Source organism: Rhinopithecus roxellana, chromosome 20 (genome assembly GCF_007565055.1).
Source record: "Rhinopithecus roxellana isolate Shanxi Qingling chromosome 20, ASM756505v1, whole genome shotgun sequence".
Taxonomy (NCBI): domain Eukaryota; kingdom Metazoa; phylum Chordata; class Mammalia; order Primates; family Cercopithecidae; genus Rhinopithecus; species Rhinopithecus roxellana.
The window spans coordinates 78,046,571-78,070,916 of NC_044568.1; the positions used below are offsets into that span (position 1 = coordinate 78,046,571).

Sequence of the window (24,346 nt, forward strand, 5' to 3'; positions counted from 1 at the left end):
CTCCATTGTGCAGATTCAGCACACTTTGTTTTCCCATCCATCCATGGATAGACATTTGGGTCATTCCACCCTTTGACTAATGTGATCAGTGCTGCTCTGAACATTCGTGCACGAGTATTTGAGGATCGTTTTCACTTCTCTTGGGTAAACACCTAGGAGTGAAATTGCTGGGTCATAGGGCAGTTTTATGTTTAACTACTTTTTGAGGAGTGCAGTGGCATAATCTTGGCTCACTGAAACCTCTGTCTCCCAGGTTCAAGTGATTCTCCCACCTTAGCCTCCCCAGTAGCTGGGATTACAGGTTTGCACCAACACACCTGGCAAATTTCTGTATTTTTAGTAGAGATGTGGTTTCCCCACGTTGGCCAGGCTTGTCTGGAACTCCTGGCCTCAAGTGATCCACCCACCTCGGCCTCCCAAAGTACTGGAATTACAGGTGTAAGCCACCACAGCTGGCGTTCCATAGCTATTTGTAAAATACTCCATCAGCCAAACGTGGTGGCTCATGCCTGTTGTCCCAACACTTTGGGAGGCTGAGACTTGTGGATCACCTGAGGTCAGGTGTTTGAGACCAGCCTGGTCAACATGGTGAAAACCTATCTCTCTACTAAAAATACAAAAATTAGCCAGGCATAGTGGTGGGTGCCTGTCATCCCAGCTAGCGAGGCAGGGGAACTGCTTGAACCCAGGAAGTGGAGGTTGCAGTGAGCCGAGATTGCACCATTGCACTCCAGCCTGGGTGACAGAGTGAAACTCCATGTGAAATAAATAAATACATACACAAACACTCCATCTACCAAGGCTGGGATTCACACCCAGAACCTCTGATTCCAAATCCTGGTTATTTTTGTGTGTGTTTTTTTTTTCTCTCTGCCCCACACTGCTGGCAATCCCCCGCACCTCGGACTATCCTCATTCCATAGATGAGGACCACAGGTGAGAAACTTGTTCCAGGCCACACAGGTCCTAAGTCACAGTGCTGGGCTCTAGATTTTGAGCTATCAAGTCTAATCTTAAAACACCATGGTCTACACTGTGCTCCTAAGGTGACAAACAGGTAAGAGAGAGAGATAGAGACAGAGAGAGAAATACAGATAACAAATAGGTACGAAAAAGAGAAATTCGGCCCCTTCCAAACAAAATACTGTTTTACTTTGTTTCTCAGCCTCTTCCAATTTTATGCCAGCGTGGAACGAGGCGCCAGGGCGGTGCTCAGGTGTGGCCCACCAGGCGCGGGGTGCAGGGGAAGGTCTTACGCATGCCCATGCACTTCTCCTTGTCGATGCAGAGGGTGTTGGCCTTGATGGCGAGTTCGTGCTCTAGCCGGCACTTGGTCATGACCAGCAGCTGCAGCATGTCTTGTGTCTCCCGCAGCCGCAGCTTGAGGGTCTGCAGGGTGTCGTCGATGGTGAACACCTCGTTAACCAGCCTGGGGTGAGGGAAGAGGAGAAGGCACAGGTTATTCATTTATTTTTATTTGTTTATTTTTTGAGACAGAGTCTCACTCTATCGCCCAGGCTGGAGTGCAGTGGCATGATCTCGGTTCACGGCAACCTCTGCCTCCCGGGTTCAAGCAATTCTGTTTCAGCCTCCCAAGTAGCTGGGATTACAGTCACGCACCACAACGCCCAGCTAATTTTTGACCTTTTTTTTTTTTTTTTTAGTAGAGACAGGGTTTCACCATGTTGGTCAGGCTGATCAAGAACTCCTGACCTCAAGTGACCCACCTGCCTTGCCCTCCCAAAGTGCTGGGATTACAAGCATTAGCCATGGTGCCCAGCCTGGCACAGGTTATTAGGTTCAAGGTAGATGTACTCACTGTGCACTGGGAACTGTGCCTGACAGCAGCAAGCAAGACAGGCAAGGCTCAGCCCTCCAGGGGAAGCAAGAGGCAGAATAGGTAGACAAGTAAATACACAAGAGAACTGTCAAGGGTAATGTACACAAAGGAAGAAATAAGACAGGATGGTAAAACAGAACAGGAGACCAATCTGGACATTCCTTGGTAAGTTAGACATAGACTTACCATACAGTCCAGCAGTCCTGCTCTTGGGTATATACCCAAAAGAACGGAAAACAGGTGTTCAAACCAAAATGTGTACATGAATGTTCACAGCAGCCCGATTCACGATAGCCAAAAGGTGCAAGCAGCTCAAATCTCCATGGATGGATGGATGAGTGGATAAGCACAATGTAATAAAGCCACAAAATGGGAGATTATTCAGCTATAATAAAAAGGAATGAAATACAGCCGGGTGCAGTGGCTCACGTCTGTAATCCCAGCACTTTGGGAGGCGGAGGCAGGTGGATCACCTGAGGTCAGGAGTTCAGGACCAGCCTGGCCAACATGGTGAAACCCCGTCTCTACTGAAAATACAAAAAATTAGCCGGGCATGATGGCGCGTGCCTATAATCCCAGCCACTTGAGAGGCTGAGGCGGGGGAAGCTCTTGAACCCAGGAGGCGGAGGTTGCAGTGAGCTGAGATCGCACCATTGCACTCCGAATGAGCGAAACTCCATCCCAAAAAAAAGAAAAAAAAAAGGGGGATGAAATACTAATACCTGTGACAACATGGATGAATCTTGAAAAACATCATGCTAAACAAAGGAAGTCAGACACGAAAGGACAAATATTGCATGACTGCATTCATAGGAAACGTCCAGAATAGGCAAAACCACACAGAAAGAAAGTGAACTGGTGGCTTCCAAAGGTCAGGCAGTGGGGAGAATGTAGAAGATTCTTTAATGGGTATGGGGTTTCCTTTTGGGTTTATGAAAATGTCATAGAACTAGAGAATGCTGAGGGCTGCACAACATCGTGAATGTACCAAATGTCAATGATGGTAAAGTTTGTGTTATGCGTACTTTATCACAATTTTTTCTTTTTTTTTTTTTTGAGACGGAGTCTCTCCCTGTCGCCCAGGCTGGAGTGCAGTGGTGCCATCTCGGCTCACAGCAACTTCCACCTCCCAGGTTCAAGCAATTCTCTTGCCTCAGCCTCCCGAGTAGCTGGGATTACAGGAGCCCGCTACCACACCCAGCTGATTTTTTGTGTTTTCGTAGAGACGGGTTTCACCGTGTTGCCCAGGCTGGTCTCGAACTCCTGAGCTCAGGCAATCCGCCAGCCTCAGCCTCCCAAAGTGCTGGGATTACAGGCGGGAGCCACCGCACTCAGCCCTATAATTTTTTCCTAAACAGGATAACAGGGCCAGCCTCGTCTAGATAAGAGCCTCACTCAGTCTTCCTTACTGGCCAGGGCACCATCCCCAGCTGCTATGAGTGAGTGTTGGCAGCTAGCGGCCCACAGGTCTGCACTTCTCCAGAGAATTATGTTGCTCAGCCAATCAGAGCTATCTCACCTGGGAGTAGAGTCCCTGCCAGTGGCCACAGGCAATGACTGGCTGACTCAGGTACAAAGGGCCTCTGGTGCAAACATCTCCATGATGCACTTCACGGTCTAGAGCCCCTTGCAGGATCAGCTAGGGCTGAGCTGCCCCGTACTGCTTCCCCACCCCTCTCCTTCTGAGGCTTTGCTTTTCTAGAACTTTCTGAGGAGAGGACATTTTTTTCTTTTTTCTTTTTGAGACAGAGTCTCACTCTGTCTAGGCCAGAGTGCAGTGGCGCAGTCATAGCTCACTGCAGCCTCAACTTCCTTGGCTTAAGCGTTCCTCCAGCCTCACCCTCTGAAGTAGCTGGGTCTAGAGGTGTGCAAAACCACACTTGACTAATTTTACATTTTTTGTAGAGACAAGATTTCACCATGTTGCCCAGGCTGGTCTCAAACTCCTGGGTTCAAGCAGTCTGCCCGACTCAGCCTCCCAAAATGCTGAGATTACAGGCATGAGCCACCACACCCAGCTGATTTTAATTTTAATTTTAATTTTTTAGACAAGGTCTCCCTTGTCACCCAGGCTGGAGTGCAGTGGTGCCACCATAGCTTACTGCAGCCTCAAATCTCTGGGTTCAAGAGATCCGCCTGTCTCAGCCTCCCAAATAGCTGAAGCTACAGGCATGCACCACCACACCTGGTTAATTAAAAAAAAAAAAAAGTTTTATAGAGATGGGACTTCTTTTTTTTGCCTCCAGGTTGGTCTCAAACTCCTGGGCTCAAGTGATCCTCCTCCCTCAGCCTCCCATGAGATGACTTTGAGCAGAGAAGAAAGATGAGATTGAGCTGGATGTGTGAAGGCCAAGAGGGAAAGTAGGCTTTAGCAGTGCCGTGGAGTAGAACTTTCTGTGAAGATGGGAAGGTCTATATCTGTACCATCCAATATGGTACCCACCAGCCCCACAGGGCTAATGAACTGAGAAGCTGCATTTTTAATTGTATTCCTTTAATTTAAAATTTAAATTTTGGCTGAGCGTGGTGACTCATGCTTGTAATCTCAGCACTTTAGGAGGCTGAGATGGGCAGATCACTTGAGGTCAGGGGTTCGAGACCAGCCTGGCCAACATGGTGGCAAAACGCCATCTCTACTGACAACACAAAAAATTAGTCAGGTGTCGTGGTGCACACCTGTAATCCCAGCTACTTGGGAGGCTGACCCAGGGGGCAGAGGTTGCAGCCTCTAATCCCAACACTTTGGGAGGCTGAAGTGGGCAGATCACTTGAGGTCAAGAAGTTGAGACCACCCTGGCCAACATGGTGAAACCTGATCCTTACTTAAAAAAAAAAAAAAAATACAAAAATTAGCCAGGTGTGGTGGCCTGTGCCTGTAATCCCAGCTACTCGGGAGGCTGAGGCAGGAGAATCGCTTGAACTCGGGACGCAGAGGTTGCAGTGGGCTGAGATCATGCCACTACACTCCAGCCTGGGCAATACAGCAAGACTCCATTTCAAAAAAAAAAAAAAAGAGAAAAGCACATGCAAAATTAAGGGCTTGGGTTTGTTCTCAGCACTGTGGGAAGCCATGGGGTGGGGGTGGGGGGTTTGAAACAGGGAAGGACATGCTGATTCGAGTTTCAGGATAACCTCCAGGCAGCTGTGTAAGATGAGATTGGAAGGGGCAAGAGTAGAGGCAGGAGAAAGGTTAGGAGGTTATTGTGAATCCACACGGAGTGGATTGAATGTGTTCCCCAGAAAGATATGTTCAAGTCCTAAGCCTTGGTGCACGTGATGTTATTAGGAAATAGGGTCTTCGCAGGCATAATGAAGTTAAGGATCTTAAGATGAGATCATCCTGGATTTAGGGTGACACCTAAATCCAATGACTGATCTCCTTGTAAGAGAAAGGAGAGGGAGGTTTGAGACACGGAGACATGCAGGGGAGAAGGCCATGTGGAGACAGAGGCAGAGATGGGAGTGATGCAGCTACAAGCTGAGGGACGCCAAAGATTGCTGACAGTCTCCCGGAACTGGGAGAGTGGCAGGGGACAGAGCCTCTCTCAGAGCCTCCAGGAAGAGCAACCTTGATTTGGAACTTTGGGCCCCCAAAGCTGTGAGGGAATAAACTTCTGTTGTCTGTAGCCACCCAGTTTATAGTAATTTGTGATAGCAGCCCTGGGAAATGAAGGCAGCAAACTGAGCTGTGACGGTGGCTTGGCTGTGGGACTGTGTTGGGGGTCCCACCTCTGCAGAGAAGAGACAATGAAACTGTGCTCAGGACCAGAGGACATGAAGCTGGGTGAACTTCCCCATGGTAAGCCTGGCCTAGAGAGAAGCGAAGACAAGTGACAGAAGCAGCCTGGAAACTTCCACCAGCACTGTTCAATAGAACTTTCTAGAGCAAGGGAGATGTTCGGTGCTATGTTGTCTGATATGGTGGACCCTAGCCACATGTGGATACTGAGCTCTTGAAATGTGGTTAGTGTGAATAAGGAATTGAATTTTTTAACTTTATTTAATTTTAATTAAAATTCAGTTGTTGTTGTTGTTTTTTGATAGGGTGTTGCTCTGTTGCCCAGGATGGAGTACAGTGGCACGATTATAGCTCACTGCAGCTTCCAACTTCTGTGCTTAAGCAATCCTCCTGCTTCAGCCTCCTGAGTAGCTTGGACTATAGGCACACCACCACGCCTGGCTAATTTTTGTATTTTTTGTAGAGATGGGGTCTTGCTATGTTGTCCAGGCTGGTCTCGAACTGCTGGCCTCATGCAATCCTCCCACCTCAGCCTCCCAAAGTACTGGGGTTACAGGTCTGAACCACCACACCTAGACTTTAAAGTTCAATTTTAAATGGACTTTCTTTCTGGGGGATAGGCATGGATGGGACTCCAGTGACTGGAGTAGGTCAGGAGAAGAGAGACCACTTGCAGGAGGAAAAGGAAAAAGATGGCCCAAAGGCAGGAATGGAGGGGATGGGGACAAGGAAGATCATGTGTAGATGGGACAATTTAGCCATTGGAGAAGGGAGACAGCCTGAATCCTATCATCTGCTCAGTTCCCAAGACAGCCATGCATACAAACCAAAACACAACATGCACAAACACAGACACACACACACACGCACACACACACACACACATACACACACACGGCCAGACTCCTGAACCAAACATGCTCTACCTTCTTGCTCTCTGTCTGTCCTCCTCAGTGGTATGACTGTTAAACAGGAAACGGGAAGGCAGAGAGCTTGCCCCAAAGCAGTAGGTCCTCCAGGCAACTCCCCCAGAAGCCCTGTTCTGTAGAAGTCCCCAGTGGGTGCTGGGCACTGTGGCCCACGCCTGTAATCCCAGCACTTTGGGAGGTGGAGGTGGTTGGATCACTTGAGGTTAGGAGTTCGAGACCAGTCTGGCCAACATGGTGAAACCCTGTCTGTACTAAAAATACAAAAATTAGCCGAGCATGGTGGCGGGTGCTTGTAATCCCAGCTACTCAGGAGGCTGAGGCAGGAGAATCTCTTGAACCTGGGAGGTGGAGGTTGCAGTGAGCCAAGATTGTGCCACTGCACTCCAGCCTGGGCAACAGAGTGAGACTCAATTTAAAGAAAAAAAAATAGTCCTGTTGGGGAGGCAAAGGGATCACCTGAGTCCTCCACTCCAGGAGGTGCTGGGGTTCAGCTTGAGCATCGAAGAAGCAGGGGCAGGTGGAAGACAGGTCAGCAGAGCCCAGCCCCTACTCTTCTGCACCCAGGACCTAGACCCCATCCAGTCCACTTCCAGGGCTGAAGACCTAGCAAGCCAGTAGCAGGCCTGCTGGGTGTTGCTCTGTTGCCCAGGGTGGAGTGCAATGGCACAATCATAATTCACTGCAGCCTCCAACTCCTGGGCTTAAGCAATCCTTCTGCCTCAGCCTCCTGAGTAGCTGGGACTACAGGTACATGCCACCATCCCTGGCTAATTTTTGTATTTTTTTTTTTTAGAGATGGGGTCTTGCTATGTCATCCAGGCTGGTCTCAAACTCCTGGCCTCAAGTGATCCTCCTGCCTCAGCATCCCAAAGTGGGAGGGACTCCAGGCCCTCAAGTTCAAAGCCTTGAATCACGTTGCCTGCCCCTCCACCCCACAGCAACATATACCTTGCTTTTTCCATTTCCTAAATGGTTACTTAGGCGGTAACTGAGGCTGTGCAAAAATCATCACTTGGGCACCACCCAACACTTTTTCTTGATTATCTATCCTCTTTCTCCTAACTGATAGCTCTCTTCTTGACATCTTTTCAGTTCTAGCAGTGGGGTCTCCACACCAGGATGGAGGGAGCAGGGTCCATCGCTGGACCAAGACCTGCACTCCCTGCCCAGTGAAGCCCTGGCTTAGTGCTGTGTGACTGGGATAGCTTTTTCAACCTCTCTGGACCTCAATTTATCTTCCCATTTGACAATAGTAGGAGTAACGGACTTCCCAACTCCCCTAGGAGTAAGACTGAAAGGGATAGAACTCAAAAGAAGCTCAAGGGATTGCAGTTAGACATCAGGGTGAATTTCCCTTGCTGTAAGCCAGGGCTGAAATAATGTGCACAAGGAAGCCTGAGGATGGTCCTTTCCATCTTCTTCTCTTGGGGGATATCAACTCAGTATCTTGTCAAAAGAAGTACTGCTATGAAACCCGGTGAGCACAGCCCTGGGCACAGTGAATGCAGAATAAGGTTTATGGAGCAAATGAGCAGCTGAAATGTGGCCAAACTCAGTCTCCTCCCACTCCACCAGAAACCCTGTTAGTGCCCATAGGAGGATGTTCCAAGGATGACCCTCAATGATCCCCATCTCCTGGTATCACACCCGTGAGTATGGGCTGAACCTAGAGACTTGCTTCTAAAGAAGAGCATGCAGAAAGAGTTATGGGTGTCACTTCCATGGTTAGGTTACAAAAGACTGTGATGTCCTTGCTCCTGGTACTGTAATTGTCCTTCTGGCTTGCATGCTTTGTTGAAGCAAGCCACCATGCTGGAGAGACCCATGGGTGAGTGAGGGTGGCTGCCAGCCAACAGCCAGCAAAGAAGTGAGTTCTACCAACAAGCATGGGAGTGAGCTTGGATGTGGAACCTTCCCCAGTCCAGCTTTGAGATAAGACCACAGCCCCAGCTGACACCTTGATTGCAACCTCTGGAAGACCCTGACATGTGGAACCTAGCAAGGAACCTAGCCCAATTCCTAACCCACAGAAACTGAGATAACAAATATGGTTCTTTCAAGTCACTACCTTTTAGGGTAATTTACTACATAGCAATAGACAACTAAGACAATGCCCCTAGCATGGGGGAACAGAGTGGCCAGGTGGTTTGCCCCAAGTCATACAGCACGTTCATGGGAAATAATCCCCTAGTCTGATGACCTGTTCCTTTTTGGTCTGGCCATCATCCTATTACAATCCTCGCCCTCCACCCCCACAAACCTTTCCAGGCTGGAATGAGCTTTTCACCCCGTCCTGTGAGAAAGCCCTTCGTCAACAGACACCAGCCTCATTAGCACAGCAGGATAGGTGGAATCCGTCTGCCAGGAGCTCATGAGGCTCTTCCAAGGCTTCATGGTGAGAACTTTACAAAGAGGGAGGTGGGAAATGAGTGAGGAATGAGCCAGGTGCCTCTTTCATGGGAGCCTGGAGAGAGAAGGTAAAGCCACCGCCTGGGAGGCTACCATTCATTGCCTTGGCTTTCAAGGAAAACAGGAGGGTCTCTAGAGCACAACGGAGTTACAAAACCACCGCTAGTTTAGGCAAGTGAGAAGACCACAGTGCACAGGGTGGGGCTCCCAGTGATGAGGAAGCCACGCAGTGGTACAGCCCGAGCTGCATCTCAGAACTCCACCCGCACCCTGCACTCTGTTGAGCTGTGGGACTGGATGTCCTGATTGAGGGAGGGTCCGTTTTTCAGACCCAGTGCACCTGGGAGCTCCTGAGACCCACCCCTCCGCCTTCCTGGATTACCAGGGGTTCTCCTGCCTCCTCTGGCCTCCCTCACTTACTTGAACTGCGGGATGTCCCTGCACAGCTCCACGTTGGGGCGCCAGGTCCGGCACTCCAGCCTCGTCTGGGCCACCTTCAGCGGGCCCTCCTTGGCCACGATGGACCTTTCCAGCAGCATGATGGTGTTCTCGGCCTGGAAGATCTCCTGCAGCGTCTGAGAGGGAACACACAGGTGTCACCACCCACCAGGCCCTTTTGACCTCCTCTGACTGGGGACCTGGGGGCAGCTCAAGTCAACTAGGTCAGCCTCCAGCCAGGCACTTACGATACCCCTTCCCTGGCCTTGAGTACCTGTGGGGCAGGGAGTTCACCCTTCCTAAGAAACCCTGAGGCCCCAGGCGCGGTGGCTCACGCCTGTAATCCCAGCACTTTGGGAGGCCGAGGCGGGTGGATCACCTGAGGTCAGGAGTTGTAGACCTGCCTGGCCAACATGGTGAAACCCCATCTCTACTAAAAATACAAAAATTAGCCGGGCATGGTGGAAGGCGCCTGTAATCCCAGCTACTCGGAGGACCGAGGCAGGAGAATCGCTTGAACCCGGGAGGCGGAGGCGGAGGTTGCAGCGAGCCGAGATCATGCCGTCACACTCCAGCCCGGGGGACAAGAGTGAGACTTCATCTCAGGGGAAAAAAAAAAAAAGGGTTAGAAACCCTGAGAAGCCGCTTCAGGTACCCTCTAGTCACCAGGGCACTGTGGACATGGAAGACGGGCCAGTACCATGGATAGTTTTGTTCTGAATCTCCAATAGCCATTAGAGTTGCCTGTCAGTGCTCAGCAGGAAGAAAGCAAAGGAAGGGAGTGAGGGAGAGGAAGAGGGAGAGGAAGTGAAGGAGGAAGGCAGGCCTTTCAGATTGACAGAGACTGTTCATCTGAAACAATCTGTAAGCCAATCTCTAAGCCAGTTTCACGTAATCTGGGTTTTCCATAATATATATATAATATATATATTTTATATATATATATGTATGTATGTATTCAAACAGACCCAGAGTTTACCTTCTTCGTAATTACTTTCTTAATTACGAAGAAGGTAAACTCTGGATCTGTATGTATTTTCCATTATTATTAGTATTATTTTGACATGGAGTCCCGCTCTGTCGCCCAGGCTGGAGCCCAGGCAACGGCATGATCTGGGCTCACTGCAAACTCTGCCCCCTAAGTTCAAGTGATTCTCCTGCCTCAGTCTCCCAAGTAGCTGGGATTACAGGCACCTGCTGCCTCACCTGGTTGATTTTTGTATTTTTAGTACAGATGGGGTTTTGCCATGTTGGCCAGGCTTGTCTCAAACTCCTGACCTCAAGTGATCCACCTGCCTCAGCCTCACAAAGTGCTGGGATTACAGGCGTGAGCCACCACACCCAGTCTGTTTTTTGTTTGTTTGTTTGTTTGTTTTAACAAATCCAGAGTTTACCCTCTTAGTAACTAGATTAGTGAATAAAGAAGGAAGAAGGGAAAGAAATAAGAATGCAAGGAGGGAGGGAGGGAGGGGAGGGAGAGGGAGAGAGGAGAGAGGAAAGGAGGGAGAAAGGAAGGCAGGAAGGCAAGAAGGAAAACAAAAGTTTTTATCTGTCAAAATATTTTTCCCAATACGATGTCACCATTGTATCCTACAATCTATGAAAATGCAGATCTCAGGGAGGGGCAGGCAAGAGCCCACTGAGGTCTGAGAATGTTCTACATCTTGATCTGAAGGTTGCACAGATATAAACATAGATGAAAATTCATCTTCAAAATCCAGCAAGCTGTGAGCTTCACTGACTCTTCTGCCTCAACAGAAAATGCAATGAAAATCAGAAAAAGTCAAATACAAGGCACGATTGGTGAAATGTCAACATTTGTGTTGGGTATATGAAAGTCTTTCATTTATTTTATTTTTCTGAGAAAGGGTCTTGCTCTGTCACTCAGGCTGGAGTGCAGTTGCACAATCACAGCTCGCCACAACCTCAACCTCCAGGGCTCAAATGAGCTTCCCGCCTCAGCCTCACAAGTAGCAGGGACTACAGTACACACCACCACACCTGGCTAATTGTTTAGCTTTTTTCAAGAGATGAGGTCTCGCTATGTTGCTCAGACTGGTCTCAAACTCCTGGGCTCAAGCAGCCATCATGCCTCAGCCTCCCAAAGTGCTGGGATTACAGGTGTGGTCCACAGCACCTGGTGCGAGTCTGTGATATGATTCTCTCTACTTCTGTTACTAGAAACTTTCCACAACAAAAAATAAAAGAATGAGAGCATGAACAAAGAATGGGCTCAAAAGCCTATGCTTTTATTCCAGAAGGAACCCGTCCTTGCGCACTTGGCCAACCACAAACACACCCAGAACTGAGACACTGGCACTAAACCATGTCACATCCCCGTGACTGAAACATCCACTCTCCGCCCTGTTGTCACCCAGTGGCCCTCAACCTGTGAGCAGTTCTGCTGGTCACGGTGTCCCTCTCCTGTGACAAGGCCCTTTGAGGACAGGCTGTCCTGACACCCCTTCCCAGACTCAGCAGAATACAATGGCGAGGTTGCATGTGCTCAGTCCCTGAGAAGCCTAGAAATGACGCAGTGATGTCCTGCCATGATGGCGTCCAGCGCTCAGAAGGATGTGCCCGAGCAACTGATGACCATGAAGAGTTCAATTTAATTTGCCCAGAGACTCTATACCACCTAGAGAAGCCATTCATCAGCTCCACCAGGAACGTCTCCACAGCTGGAGATGCACCTGCTCTTCCATACAAGGGCATCTGCTTTGTGAATGTGACTGCTACCTTGATACAAGACCATGGGAAGTCAACATCTTTGAGCATTTCTACCCTGTTCATGTAATTAATGAAGAGGATAATTCAAAGAAACAACCAGTGAAGCCCTACTTGAAAGTTCATCATCAAAATCATGGGGGTCTGGGGAAAGAGACAGACAAGACTATGATGTAAAACAGAAAGTACTATCTGCAAGTGACGTGGGGTAATTAATTCAGCCTTTGTTCAATACCATCTACCTTTTCCATTTTAGACCAGTGATAAGTGATAATGATTTACAACAGAAGGGTCCCAAATGCACCTTCAAATCACACTCAAGTTTGGGTGCAGTGGCTCACACCTGGAATCCCAACATTTTGGGAGGCCAAGGTGGCAGAATTGCTTGAACCCAGGAGTTTGAGACTAGCCTGGGCAACATACCAAGACCTTATCTCTACAAAATAATTTTAAAAGTTAGCCAGGCATGGTGGCGCAAGTCTGTAGTCCCAGTTACCTGGGAGGCTGAGGCTGGAGGACTGTTTGAGCCCAGGAGTTCAAGGTTGCAGTGAGCTATGATTGCACCATGGCACTACAGCCCAGATGACAGAGCAAGACCCTATCTCCAAAAAACAAAAAACAAAAAACTCAAACAGTTGTACCTTCCAATATATTCTCCATCCACACATGCACACACCAGAGGCAGATTGGGAATAACAGGAGTGCTGAATTGGAAACTAGACCACCAGGGGCCAAATCTTGGTATCACCACTACACGTATAAGACCTACACATATAAGACCTTGGGCATCCATGTCCTTATGTGGAGGTGATAAAAGCATCCGCCCAGTAAGTGTGTGACAAGAATAAAATGGAATACTGCACGTACAGTTTTCCAAGAGTCCCTAACACATACTAAGTGCTCATCAGAGGTCAGCCATTCCAATGATCACACTCTATTTTTCAAATACGAGACCAATACATTGAAATACCATTGTTTCCAAGAAGTTTCATCCCATCCTCCCAATTGAAACAAATCACATCTCTGGCATAAGCAAAGGTTTGTGTCTCCACTAACACACCTCAGACAGACTGGTTCACAACAGGGTAGGTTGGGTTCCCCAATCAGAGTGTGAGCCACTCCTGGGGAGGGTCCAGGCCCACCTGTCCCCTTCTGTGTCCCCTCTGCATCCTAGCGCCTGCTCCCAGATGTGCCTTGGGACTGGAGGCTGGCACTGCCTCACAGTCTGATCTCCCGCCAGCCCACCCCTAAAGCTTATACAAGCTTCTTCTTTCTTCTTTTTCTTCCCCCTCTTCCTCCTCCTCAGTCTTTCTCTGCCTCCTTCTCCTTCTTTCTCTTCCTCCTTCTCCTTCTTTCTCTTCCTCCTCCTCCTTTTTCTTTCTCCTTTTTCTCCTTCCTTCCTTCCTTCCCTCCCTCCTTCCCTTCCCCCCTCCTTCTCCCTCCTCATCCCCACTTTTCCCCTCCTCCTCCTCTGTGGGACAGGGTCTCTGTTGCTCGAATTGAAGAGCAATGGTGGGATCATGGCTCACTGCAACCTCTGCCTCCCAGGCTCCAGGGATCCTCTCACCTCAGCTTCCTCAGTAGCTGGGACTACAGGTGCATGCCACCACACTCAGTTAACTTTCTTTTTATATTTTTTAGAGACGGTGTCTTGCTATGTTGCCCAGGCTAGTCTCAAACTAATACACTATGTTTTAAAACAATGAGGCTGGCTCTTCACATAATATTCATGATATAACCTGTGCTGTCCAACATGAGGCCAAGGGTCACACACGGCTGTTAAGCACTTCAGTGTGGCTAGTGCAAATTGAGATGAGCCTTAAGTGAGCCGTAAGCATATAACATGCACCAGATTTTGAAGACTTAGCACAAGAAAAATGTTATAAAATATCTCTGTAGTAATTTTTACATTGACAACATGTAAAAATAACACTTTGGTATATTACCAAAGTATTATGCATTACATAAAACATATTAAAATCAATTTCGTGCCGGGCAGGGTGGCTCACGCCTGTTTTACCAGCACTTTGGGAGGCCGAGACGAGTGGATCACCTGTGGTCAGAAGTTCCAGACCAGCCCAGCCCACATAGCGAAACCCCATCTCTACTAAAAAAAAGAAAAAAATTAGCTGGATGTGGTGGTGGGTGCCTGTAATCCCAACTACTGGGGAGGCTGAGGCAGGAGAATCGCTTGAACTCGGGAGGAGGAGGTTGCAGTGAGCCAAGGTCTCTCCATTGCACTCCAGACTGGGCAACAAGAGCAAAACTCCATCTCAAAAAACAAATAAAATGAAATAAAATTCACATTTTTTTTTTTTTTTTTTTTTTGCTTTTTCAAGCAGCTACTAGACACTTTAAAGTTACCCAAGGGGCTCGCATTGTATTTCTGTTGGACAGCGCCAGTGAAGACCCTGCTGAGCACTTTTCAGTTTACGAAGTCCTTTCCCATCTTTTACATCCTTTGATACCCACAATGGCCCTGTGAGAAAGCGAGTCAGTGACTACTATTCCCACTACACATATGAAGTCAACTGAGGCCCAGAGAGGGGCTGCAAACAGCTCAGTGCATCATCAGAGGTGGACATGAGGCTTGAAACCCTAAAGTCATTTTTCTCCAAGTGGCGTTCACAGATCTCCACGTCGGATTCTTCCAGAAGGGCTTATTATCTATGCAGATCCTTGAGCCCTACACACTTACTGCATCCAAATCTCACCTTCCCAGGTCCTTGTTTAAATGTCACCTCCAAAGAAAGAGCGTCCCTGTCTACTCTATTAAAAATGGACAGCCACCTCTATCACGCCACCCCTCACCTGGCTTCCCCCTTCTTTCCTGGATCTATTTGTCTGCGTGGATCGATTTGTCTCCAGATCCTATGGGGACACCAGGAAATTGCTTCCTCACTAGAACATAAGCTGTCAGAAATCAGGGGCTGTGTTTTGTTCACGCTGTTCTCCCATCGCCTAGAACAGTGGTTGGTACAGCATTAGCGTTACCAGTTAAACCATAGGACTCCTAGTTAAAATTGAATTTCACATAAACAACAAAGCACTTTCTCATGTATGTTCTATAAGGGACTGTCTGAATGTTTGTGTTCCCCCAAAATTCCTATATTGAAAGCTTAATCTGTCCCATTGTGTTGGAGGTGGGGCCTCTGAGAGGCGATTAGGTGAGAAGTGGAGCTCTTGTGAATGGGATGAGTGCCTTTCTAAGAGGCCAAAGAGCTACTTTGCTCTCTGCCAGGTGAAGAATAAACAAACGCTGTCTACTACCCGGAAGAGGGCCCTCACCAGAACCCACTCATGCTGGCACCGTGACCTTGAACTTTCAGCCTCCAGAACTGTGAGAAATAAATTTCGTTGTTTACAATCCACCTAGCCTATGGTACTTGGTTATAGTAGCAAGAATGCACAGAGGCAAGCCCCAGTTATTGCATGAGACATGCTGATGTTAAAACACGATTTGTAGGTCAGGCACAGTGGCTCACACCTATAATCCTAACACTTTGGGAGGTTGAGGTGGGAGGATTGCTTGAGCCCAGGAGTTCGAGACCAGCCTAGGAAACATGGTGAAAACCCATCTCCACAAAAAATACAAAAAAATTAGTCAGGTGTGGTGGTATGCACCTGTGGTCCCAGCTACTCAGGAGGCTGAGGTGGGAGGATTAGCCTGACCCCAGGAGGTGAAGGTTGCAGTGAACCATGAAGCACCACTGCACTCCAGCCTGGGCAGCAGAGCAAGATCGTGTCTCGAAAAATAATAATAATTTGACTGGGTGCAGTGGTTCACGCCTGTAATCCCAGCACTTTGGGAGGCCAAGGCAGGCAGATCACCTGAGGTCAGGAGTTCAAAACCAGCCTGGCCAACATGATAAAACTCCATCTTACTAAAAATACAAAAATTGGCCAGGCGTGGTGGCAGGCACCTGTAATTCCAGCTACTGGGAGGCAGAGACAGGAAAATCGCTTGAACCTCGGAGGCAGAGGTTGCAGGGAGCCAAAATCGCACCATTGCACTGGGCTGCAAGGCTGGGCAACAAGAGTGAAACTCTGTCTCAAAAAAATAAATAAAATAAAATAAAAATAATTTGTTGGTCAGCCACGGTATCTTTGTGCCTGTAATCCCAGCACTTTGGGGGGTTGCTGAGGTGGGAGGATTGCTTGAGCCCAGGAGTTTGAGACCAGCCTGGGCAATATAGTGAGACCCCATCCCTATAAAAAAAATTAAAAATTGGTCAGGCATATAGTGCACATCTGTAGTCCCAGCTACCTGGGAGGCTGAGGAAGGACTGCTTGAGCCCAGAAGGTAGAGGTTGCACTGAGCTATGATCACAACACTGTACTGCATTCTAGCCTGGGCAAAAGAGTAAGACTCTGTCTCAAAGAAAAAAAAAAAAATTGTTGATCTGACATTCAAGTTTAAATGGACATCCTGTACTTGTCTTTGCTAAATCTGGAAACCCTACTTACTGTAGTAGCTCAATAAACATTAATTGAATGAATGAATCACACTGGCATCTGGAAGTCTAGATTTTTAACCAGCTTCCCCCCAGTGACTCTTATGCACACTCAAATTTGGGAACAACTTGCCTTACAAATTATAGAGTCCTGCCCATCTCAGAATTTAAGATAGGGGAAAACTGATTACACAGTAAATTGCTCCTGAATGAGGTGGGATTGCAAGTATAACACCCAGTCCCTGCCTTCAAGGATTTTACAATCACTTTGTTTTTTTCCTTTCTCATAAGCTGTAAAACATTCACACATCTTCATATGCAGGAATGCCTGTTTTAGTCATGGACCCATCCATACCCTATGGGCACCAAGAAATTGCTTAAAACAGAATTTTTTCAAAGAATACAAGTCCTGGCTTCTGTATTAGCTTACAAAAAAATCCAGAAAAAACAGATAGCAATTTGCTCCCTAAAGAGGACAAAAGGATGTCTGTTTCCTACTGGTGGGGTCAAGACAGGAAGCTGGGTTATGGGAGGGCAGGGGGACCCAGCCTCCTCCGGAACCCACCTAGGAAGGAGGCCGGCCCCTCACCTGGTCCTCCGTGAGCCACAGCAACTCAGCCCACACGCAGGTTAAACATTATCCCATAAGAATGTTCTGGGCCCAGCAAGTGAGTGGCATATAAACACTCAATGGGGGAACACCTCTCTTGGAAGCCCTGGGGATTTTCTTCAGAAACCTCCCCTTTGTGGGGGCAGTGGGTGGGATGTACAACCCTGAGAATGCACCACTTCAGCCCAGCACAGAAGAAAATAAAGCCTTATATAGATGAAAAATGCTTCTTGGTGCCACTTTGCCCAGTGTATACCCTGTCATGGAAAACAGCCCCTACCATCTAGGCATCCTTACTTGAAGAGCCTATTGCTGGGGTGGAAAGGACATTACTGAGAGTTCAGTGGGTGATAAGAAGCTGCCACTGGGCTGGGCGTGGTGGTGCACACCGGTAGTCCCAGCTACTCAGGAGGCTGAGCAGGAGGATCGCTTAAGCCTGGGATGTCGAGGCTGCAGTGAGCTGTGATCACGCCACTGCACTCTACCCTGGGTGACAGAGTGGGACCCTGTCTCAAAAAAAAATTAAAAAAAATAAACAGCAGCAGCTGCCTGTGGTATGCACTGGCCCTGCCCCACCCTGAGCCCATCCAGGGCAACTCCCAGGATGCTCCTTTCCACCAATAGGTGCTGCTGCTAGAGAAATCTAGAGATGCGTCAGGCCAGTGACCTGAGCCCACTTTGTCTCTTTCTTTGTTCACTTTCTCCACTCCCTGGTCACCATGCTCAGGGCTCAGCCGGCCTCTGATGGGGACCTGAAACTTTACAAAAGGCCTGTCTCCTGAGTATGGGAAAGGAAGACCTAATACTCATTCATAAGCTCAATCCTTTCTTCATTCATTCATTCATTCATTCAGAGTCACTGATTCATGTGTCGATGCAACAAATGTTCATTGAGCACCTACTTAGTGCAAAGCACTGTTCCAGGCGGTGGATTCAGCAGTAAGCAGAACAGCTGGAAAACCCTGTCCTTATGGAGTGGACATTTGGGTGGACTTTACACTCTGTTTGCTTTTTATGCAACAAACACCTGTTAAGTGCATACGAACAAGTGCACACTACAAGTGAGACAAATGGTCACTTCCAGCATCACAGGAACTCAAGTCCCTTCCACCTCCTGTTAAAAACATGTATTAGATGCTTTTGATGTACAGCACATGGGTAGGGGACAGGGCCACAAAAAAAGGCACCATATTAGTTCTCCTGGAATTCCTGTGTAAGCAGAGGAACAAGGGCACAGCCACACACGACCATTTATCAAGTGTTTACTCCAGGCCGGGTCCTGCGCCAAGACTCTCACATGAATCATCTCATTATAGGACCAAACCAATCCTATGCAGAAGGTTCTAGCAACATTCCCTGGCTTTTATTTTTATTTATCTTTTTTTTTTTTTTTTTTGAGACGAAGTCTTGCTCTGTCGCCCAGACTGGAGTGCAGTGGCCGGATCTCAGCTCACTGCAAGCTCTGCCTCCTGGGTTCAAGTGATTCTCCTGCCTCAGGAGACACAGGGACACAGGCATGTGCCACCACGTCTGGCTAATTTTTGTATTTATTTATTTTTTAGTAGAGACAGGGTTTCGCCATATTGGCCACGCTGGTCTCAAACTCCCAGCCTCAAGTGATCCGCCTATCTCGGCCTCCCGAAGTGCTGAGATTACAGGCCGCCTGCATTCCCTGGTTTTTAGATGAGAGAAGTGAGACAGTTACCTCCTTGTTAATTCTTTTTCAAACCTGCTGACCATTTCCAGACATGAGGCCCCACGTGGTGCCAGCCTACCTTTGTCTCTCTAGCCCTTGGCCATGTTGCATGGTTCACAAACAGCAGCTTCAGCATTGAGCAGTTTCTGCAGGCCACAGGCTCAGACTGCATTTGAATGGTTGGCTCTGCTTTCCTTGTATTTATTTTCTAGCTACCCTCAGGTTACAGCAAGTGCTGATAGTTTTCCATTTATTGAAGTGACCTGAAGTTTCTCTTTTATTTTCATTTTTAATTTTATTTATTTTTAGAGACAAGATCTCTCTCCATTGCCCAGGCTGGAGTGCAATGGCATGATCATAGCTCACCGCAACCTTAAAAATCCTGGGCTCAAGTGATCCTCCTGCCTCAGCCTCCTGAGTAACTGGTGCTACAGGTACATGCCACCATACTTGGCTATTTTTTATTTTTATTTTGTTTGTAGAAATTGGATCTCACTATGTTGCCCAGGCTGGAATGCAGTGGCACTATTGTATCTCACTGCAGCCTAGAACGCCTGGGCTCAAGTGATGTTCCCAACCCAGCCTCCTATGTAGCTGGCATTACAAGCGTGTGCCACCATGCCTGACTAATTTTTTTTGGAGATGGGGTCTTGCTATGTTGCCAGGCTGGTCTTGAACTCCTAGCCTCAAGCCATCCTCCTGCCTCAGCCTCCCAAAGTTCTGGGATTATAGGCATGAGCCAATGCACCCAGCTGTGTCTCTTTTAAACACAATTTTTTTCTTTTTTAATTTTCTTTTTCTTTTTAACACAGGGTCTCTTACCTAGGCTGGAGTGAAGTGGCACAATTTCTCCTCACTGCAGCCTCGACCTTCTCGGCCTCAAGTGATCCTCCCACTTCAGCCTCCTGAGTAGCTAGGACTACAGACGTACACCACCATGCTCAGCTAGTTTCAGTGTTTTTTTGCAGAGACTGGATCTCGCCTTGTTGCCCAGGCTGGTCTCGAACTCTGGGGCTCAAGTGATTCTCCCACACCGGCCTCCTAAAGTGCTGGGAATACAAGTATGAGCCACTGCACTCGGCCTATTTTTTGAAATTTTTAGGTGACTCAATTTAAATAGAAATACAAAGTCAGTCATGGTCCAGGTGGCACATGAATACGGTAAAATTGAGAACATGGTGCTCCTGCACTTGGTACATAGATAACACAGGTGAAAGAGAATTGAAGCAGAGCTAGGAGGAGGACACTCAGGGGCAGAGACTACTGCCGAGGCTGTTCCCACCCCATATCCTTCCCAGGTTGAGACTGGAACTGACAGCTGCCTGTTTCTCCACCACCCCCACCCCGTTCCACTTTCTTCCTCCCCCTATTGTCCCCTCCTCCTCCCCCCTGCCATTTCTTTTTTTATTTTTATTTTTATTTTTGAGACTAAGTCTTGCTCTGTTGCCCACACTGGAGTGCAGGGGCGCAATCTCGGCTTACTGCAACCTCTGCTTCTCGGGTTCAAGCAATTCTCCTGCCTCTGACTCCCTGGTAGCTGGGATCACAGGTACGTGCCACAAGGCCTGGTTAATTTTTGTATTTTTAGTGGAGACAGGGTTTCACCATGTTGACCAAGCAGGTCTTGAACTCCTGACCTCAAGTGATCTGCCCACCTTGGCCTCCCAAAGTGCTGGGATTACAGGTATGAGCCACTGCGCCTGGTCCCCCTCCCATTTCTTTACAGGGCCTGTCTGCAGGTTTTCCAGAATTGGCTTCCCTAGAACCTCTCGATGACTCACACCCAAGGCAAATCTGCCCATGTGGGTGTGCCCTCTGCCAAAAAACATGCCTCTTAACATCTTGTCCAGACTCTGTCACTCAAGGCCAGGGTCATCTTCATTAGAAGGGAGGAAATCTGGCCAGGTAGGTGGCTCACGCCTGTAATCCCAGCACTTTGGGATGCCAAGGCAGGTGGATCACCTGAGATCAGGAGTTCGAGACCAGCCTGACCAACATGGTGACACTCAGTCTCCACTAAAAATACAAAAATTAGCCAGGGGTGGTGGTGTGTGCCTATAATCCCAGCTACTCATGAGGCTGAGGCACGAGAATCGCTTGAATCTGGGAGACAGAGCTTACAGTGAGCCGAGATTGTGGCATTGCATTCCAGCCTGGGTGACAGAGTAAGATTCCATTTAAAAAAAAAAAAAAAAGCCACACCCACTCTGTCTGGGGGGCAGCCCCTGCTTGTGCACTAGAAACACTGGGGCACCATGACAGCTTCCAGAAGTTTGAGGAATGGGACTCCCAATGCCAGAGAGGCAGATGGCTGCATGGGCTGGCCAGGGGCAGGGGCTGGAGACAGAGCAGGTTGAAGCTTCATGGTGAGGAGGAAGCCCAGGGGACCTTCATCCCGAGCTGGAGGGACAGTTTAGTGACATGGTCTTTCTGCAGGGCAATCCAATGCAACAAGATCAAATAGGGGAGCTGCCCCTTCACCTGGGATGTACCTCCCCAGGTATCCACAAGCCAAGAAGCCCTTCCCTGACATCCCAGTTTAAATTGCAGCCCTAAACCAGCCAGCACCCCCAATCACCTGCTTCCCTGCTTCATTTTCTCTCTAGTCCTTATCCCTGACATACTGTATGTTTTACTCATTAATTTTGTTGTTAATTCCCCTAACTAAAAAGCAAGCTTTTCCTCTGGGAAGGGGTTTTGGTCTGTTTTGCTCACTTCTGAATTCCCAGTGCCTACATGGGATCAATGTCTGTAACACAGTAAATAATAATGATGATGATGATAATATGCAACACTTAGCATACTGCTATTGTGTACCAGGCACTTTTCCAAGGACTTTGAATATATTAATCAATTAGTAGGTGCTCAGTGAACACTGCCTCTCTGGATGGATAAATACACACCATGGGGTGTAAGTGTTTAAGACAAGAGTACACGGCTGGGTGCGGTGGCTCACACCTGTAATCCCAGTACTTTGGGAGGCTGAGGCGGGAGGATCACCTGAGATCAGGGATTTGAGACTAGCGTGACCAACATGGCAAAACCCCATCTCTACTAAAAATACAGAAAAAAAAAAAATAGCCAGGTGTTGTGGTGGGCGCCCGTAATCCAAGCCACCTGAGAGACTGAGACAGGAGAATCACTTGAACCCGGGAGGCAGAGGTTGCAGCGAGCCAAGATGACATGAATGCACTCCAAACTGGGCAATAGAGCAAGACTCCAAAAAATGAAAAAGACAAGAGGAGAAGCATTGGCACCAGACTGTCTAAATCCCAGCTCCAGCACATCCAAGCTGGGTGTCCTTGGGCCAATGTCCTACCCTCTCTGAGCCTTTCCACTATAGCAGGAGTCATAATCATTCCTAGTCCATGGGCTGGAGGTGAGGTTTAGTGAGACAATCCAGCAACGTGATTAGCACAGGGCCTGGGAGAAGGAACTCTTGAAAACCTTAGCAGGTATGGACCCCTTCACTGCCTTGGCACACAGAGCTGGCAGACGCAGACACCTCTCTGGTCACAGAGCAAAGGTGGCATGCAGCTCTTCCCACAGTGCATGCTTTTCTCCCACACAATCTGAAAAATGCCAAAGGAAAGTCCTGCTCCTCTCCCCACCTGCCCTCCCACCCTCTCCAGGCTAGGTAGAACGATCCCTTATATACACAGGCAGACACACACACACACCGCACCCTCTCCAGGTCAGCTAGAACAATCCATTCTATACACAGGCAGACACACACACACACACACAGCACACCCTCTCCAGGTCAGGTAGAACTATCCCTTGTATACACAGGCAGAGACGCACACACACCCCCACCCTCCCCAGGTCAGGTAGAATGATCTGTTATATACACAAGCAGAGACACACACATGCACAGACAGAGCTGGCATCTCTCTGCCCATCCCCCAAGCTCTGAGGGGCTTCCCCACTGCAGGCCCCCTCCGCAGGGATGTTAACCTTCCTGTTCCCATGAAGCTGGAGGAATCTGGGGAAAAGAGGCTTCTGGGGCACAGCCTGGCATATCCTAGTGGCTGGGTGAGGCTGCTGGGGATTGGCTCAGGGGGTCACCCCATGGGAGGAGTCCTGGCATCCTGTATCTGGCAGCCAGCCCTGCCTTCCCCGCCCAACCCTGCCTGGGAACTGGAACTCTGGTGGGAAGAGGGCGGTGGAGTAGAGGACTCACCTCACTCCCTTTCCCGCCCAAACTCTGTGCTCTGCATATAGCAGGCTGCCTGCCAGTGGAGATGAGGTGAGCCTAGGGAGCAGGAGTCCTAAGCCTCCCACGTGCTATACACCTGGGGACAGGTTACTTCACCTTCCTGAGCCTCTCTATAGTTGCACAGATGTAGGTTCAATTCCACCTCCTGCTGTGTGACCTTGCATGGATCACAACCTCTCTGTGCCTCATGCAATCTGCACTCAACAACAATTGAGCCCTTTTTAGCTGCCAGACACTGTGTAGGGCACTTGTTCTTTCGTCTATAAAAACTAGCTTAATAATAACTTGCCTGGCCAGGTGTGGTGGCCCATGCCTGTAATCCCAACACGTTGGGAGGCCAAGGTGGGCAGATCACCTGAGATTAGGAGTTTGAGACCAGTCTGGTCAACATGGTGAAACCCCGTCTCTACTTAAAATACAAAAATTAGCCAGGTGTGGTGGCGGGCACCTATAATCTCAGCTACTTGGGAGGCTGAGGCAGGAGAGTTGCATGAACCTGGGAGGCAGAAGTTGCAGTGAGCCGAGACCGAGCTATTGCACTCCAGCCTGGGGAATAAGAGTGAAACTCTGTCTCAAAAAACTAAAAACAAAAACAAACAAACAAAAACACTTGCCCACAAGGTTATTGGGGGAACTAAGTAAAATTGTGTGCCTGTGCACGTGTGTGTGTGTGTGGTAGCTGCTCTATTATTTTTTTTGAGAGAAGTTCTCACCCTGTTGTCCAGGCTGAAATGCGGTGGCACTATTACGGCTCACTGCAGCCTTAACATCCCAGGCTCAAGGGATCCTCCCACTTCAGCCTCCCGAGTTGCTGGAACTACAGGCACATGCTACCACACCCAGGTAATTTTTGTGTTTTTCATAGAGATGAGGTTTTGCCACGTTGGCCAGGCTGATCTCAAACTCCTGGGCTCAAGCAATCCACCTACCTCAGCCTCCCAAAGTGCTGGGATTACAGATGTGAGCCACTGCACCCAGCCAGTGGTTAATTTTATATGTCAATTTGACTGGCTTGACTGGGTTAATTGTATATGTTAATTTAAAGGGATACCCAGGTAGCTGGTAAACCATTATTTTGAGGTGTGTCTGTGAAGGTGTTTCTGGAAGAAACTAACATTTGAATGGATGAACTCAGTGGTCATGTCCAATGTGGGCAGGCATCACCCAACCCACTGAGGGTCCGAATAGAACAAAAAGGTAGAGGAAGGGTGAATTCGCTCTCTCTGCTTTAGCTGGGACATCCATCTTCTCCTTCCCTTGGACATCAGAGCTGCTGGTTCAGACT

General features: G+C 48.6%; 1 protein-coding gene across 1 annotated transcript in view; it reads right to left on the reverse strand.

Annotated features, from left to right (window-relative positions):
* Positions 1–1,130: 1,130 nt before the first annotated feature.
* TEKT5 (tektin 5) overlaps positions 1,131–24,346 on the reverse strand; it is a 63,263-nt gene continuing 40,047 nt past the window's right edge. The window contains exons 6-7 of the mRNA XM_010370256.2: positions 9,338–9,492; positions 1,131–1,429 (exon numbers count right to left, since the gene is read on the reverse strand). Of these exons, the coding sequence (XP_010368558.2) occupies positions 1,213–1,429; positions 9,338–9,492 (372 nt within the window). The 3' untranslated portion in view covers positions 1,131–1,212. The remainder of the gene's footprint in view (positions 1,430–9,337; positions 9,493–24,346) is intronic.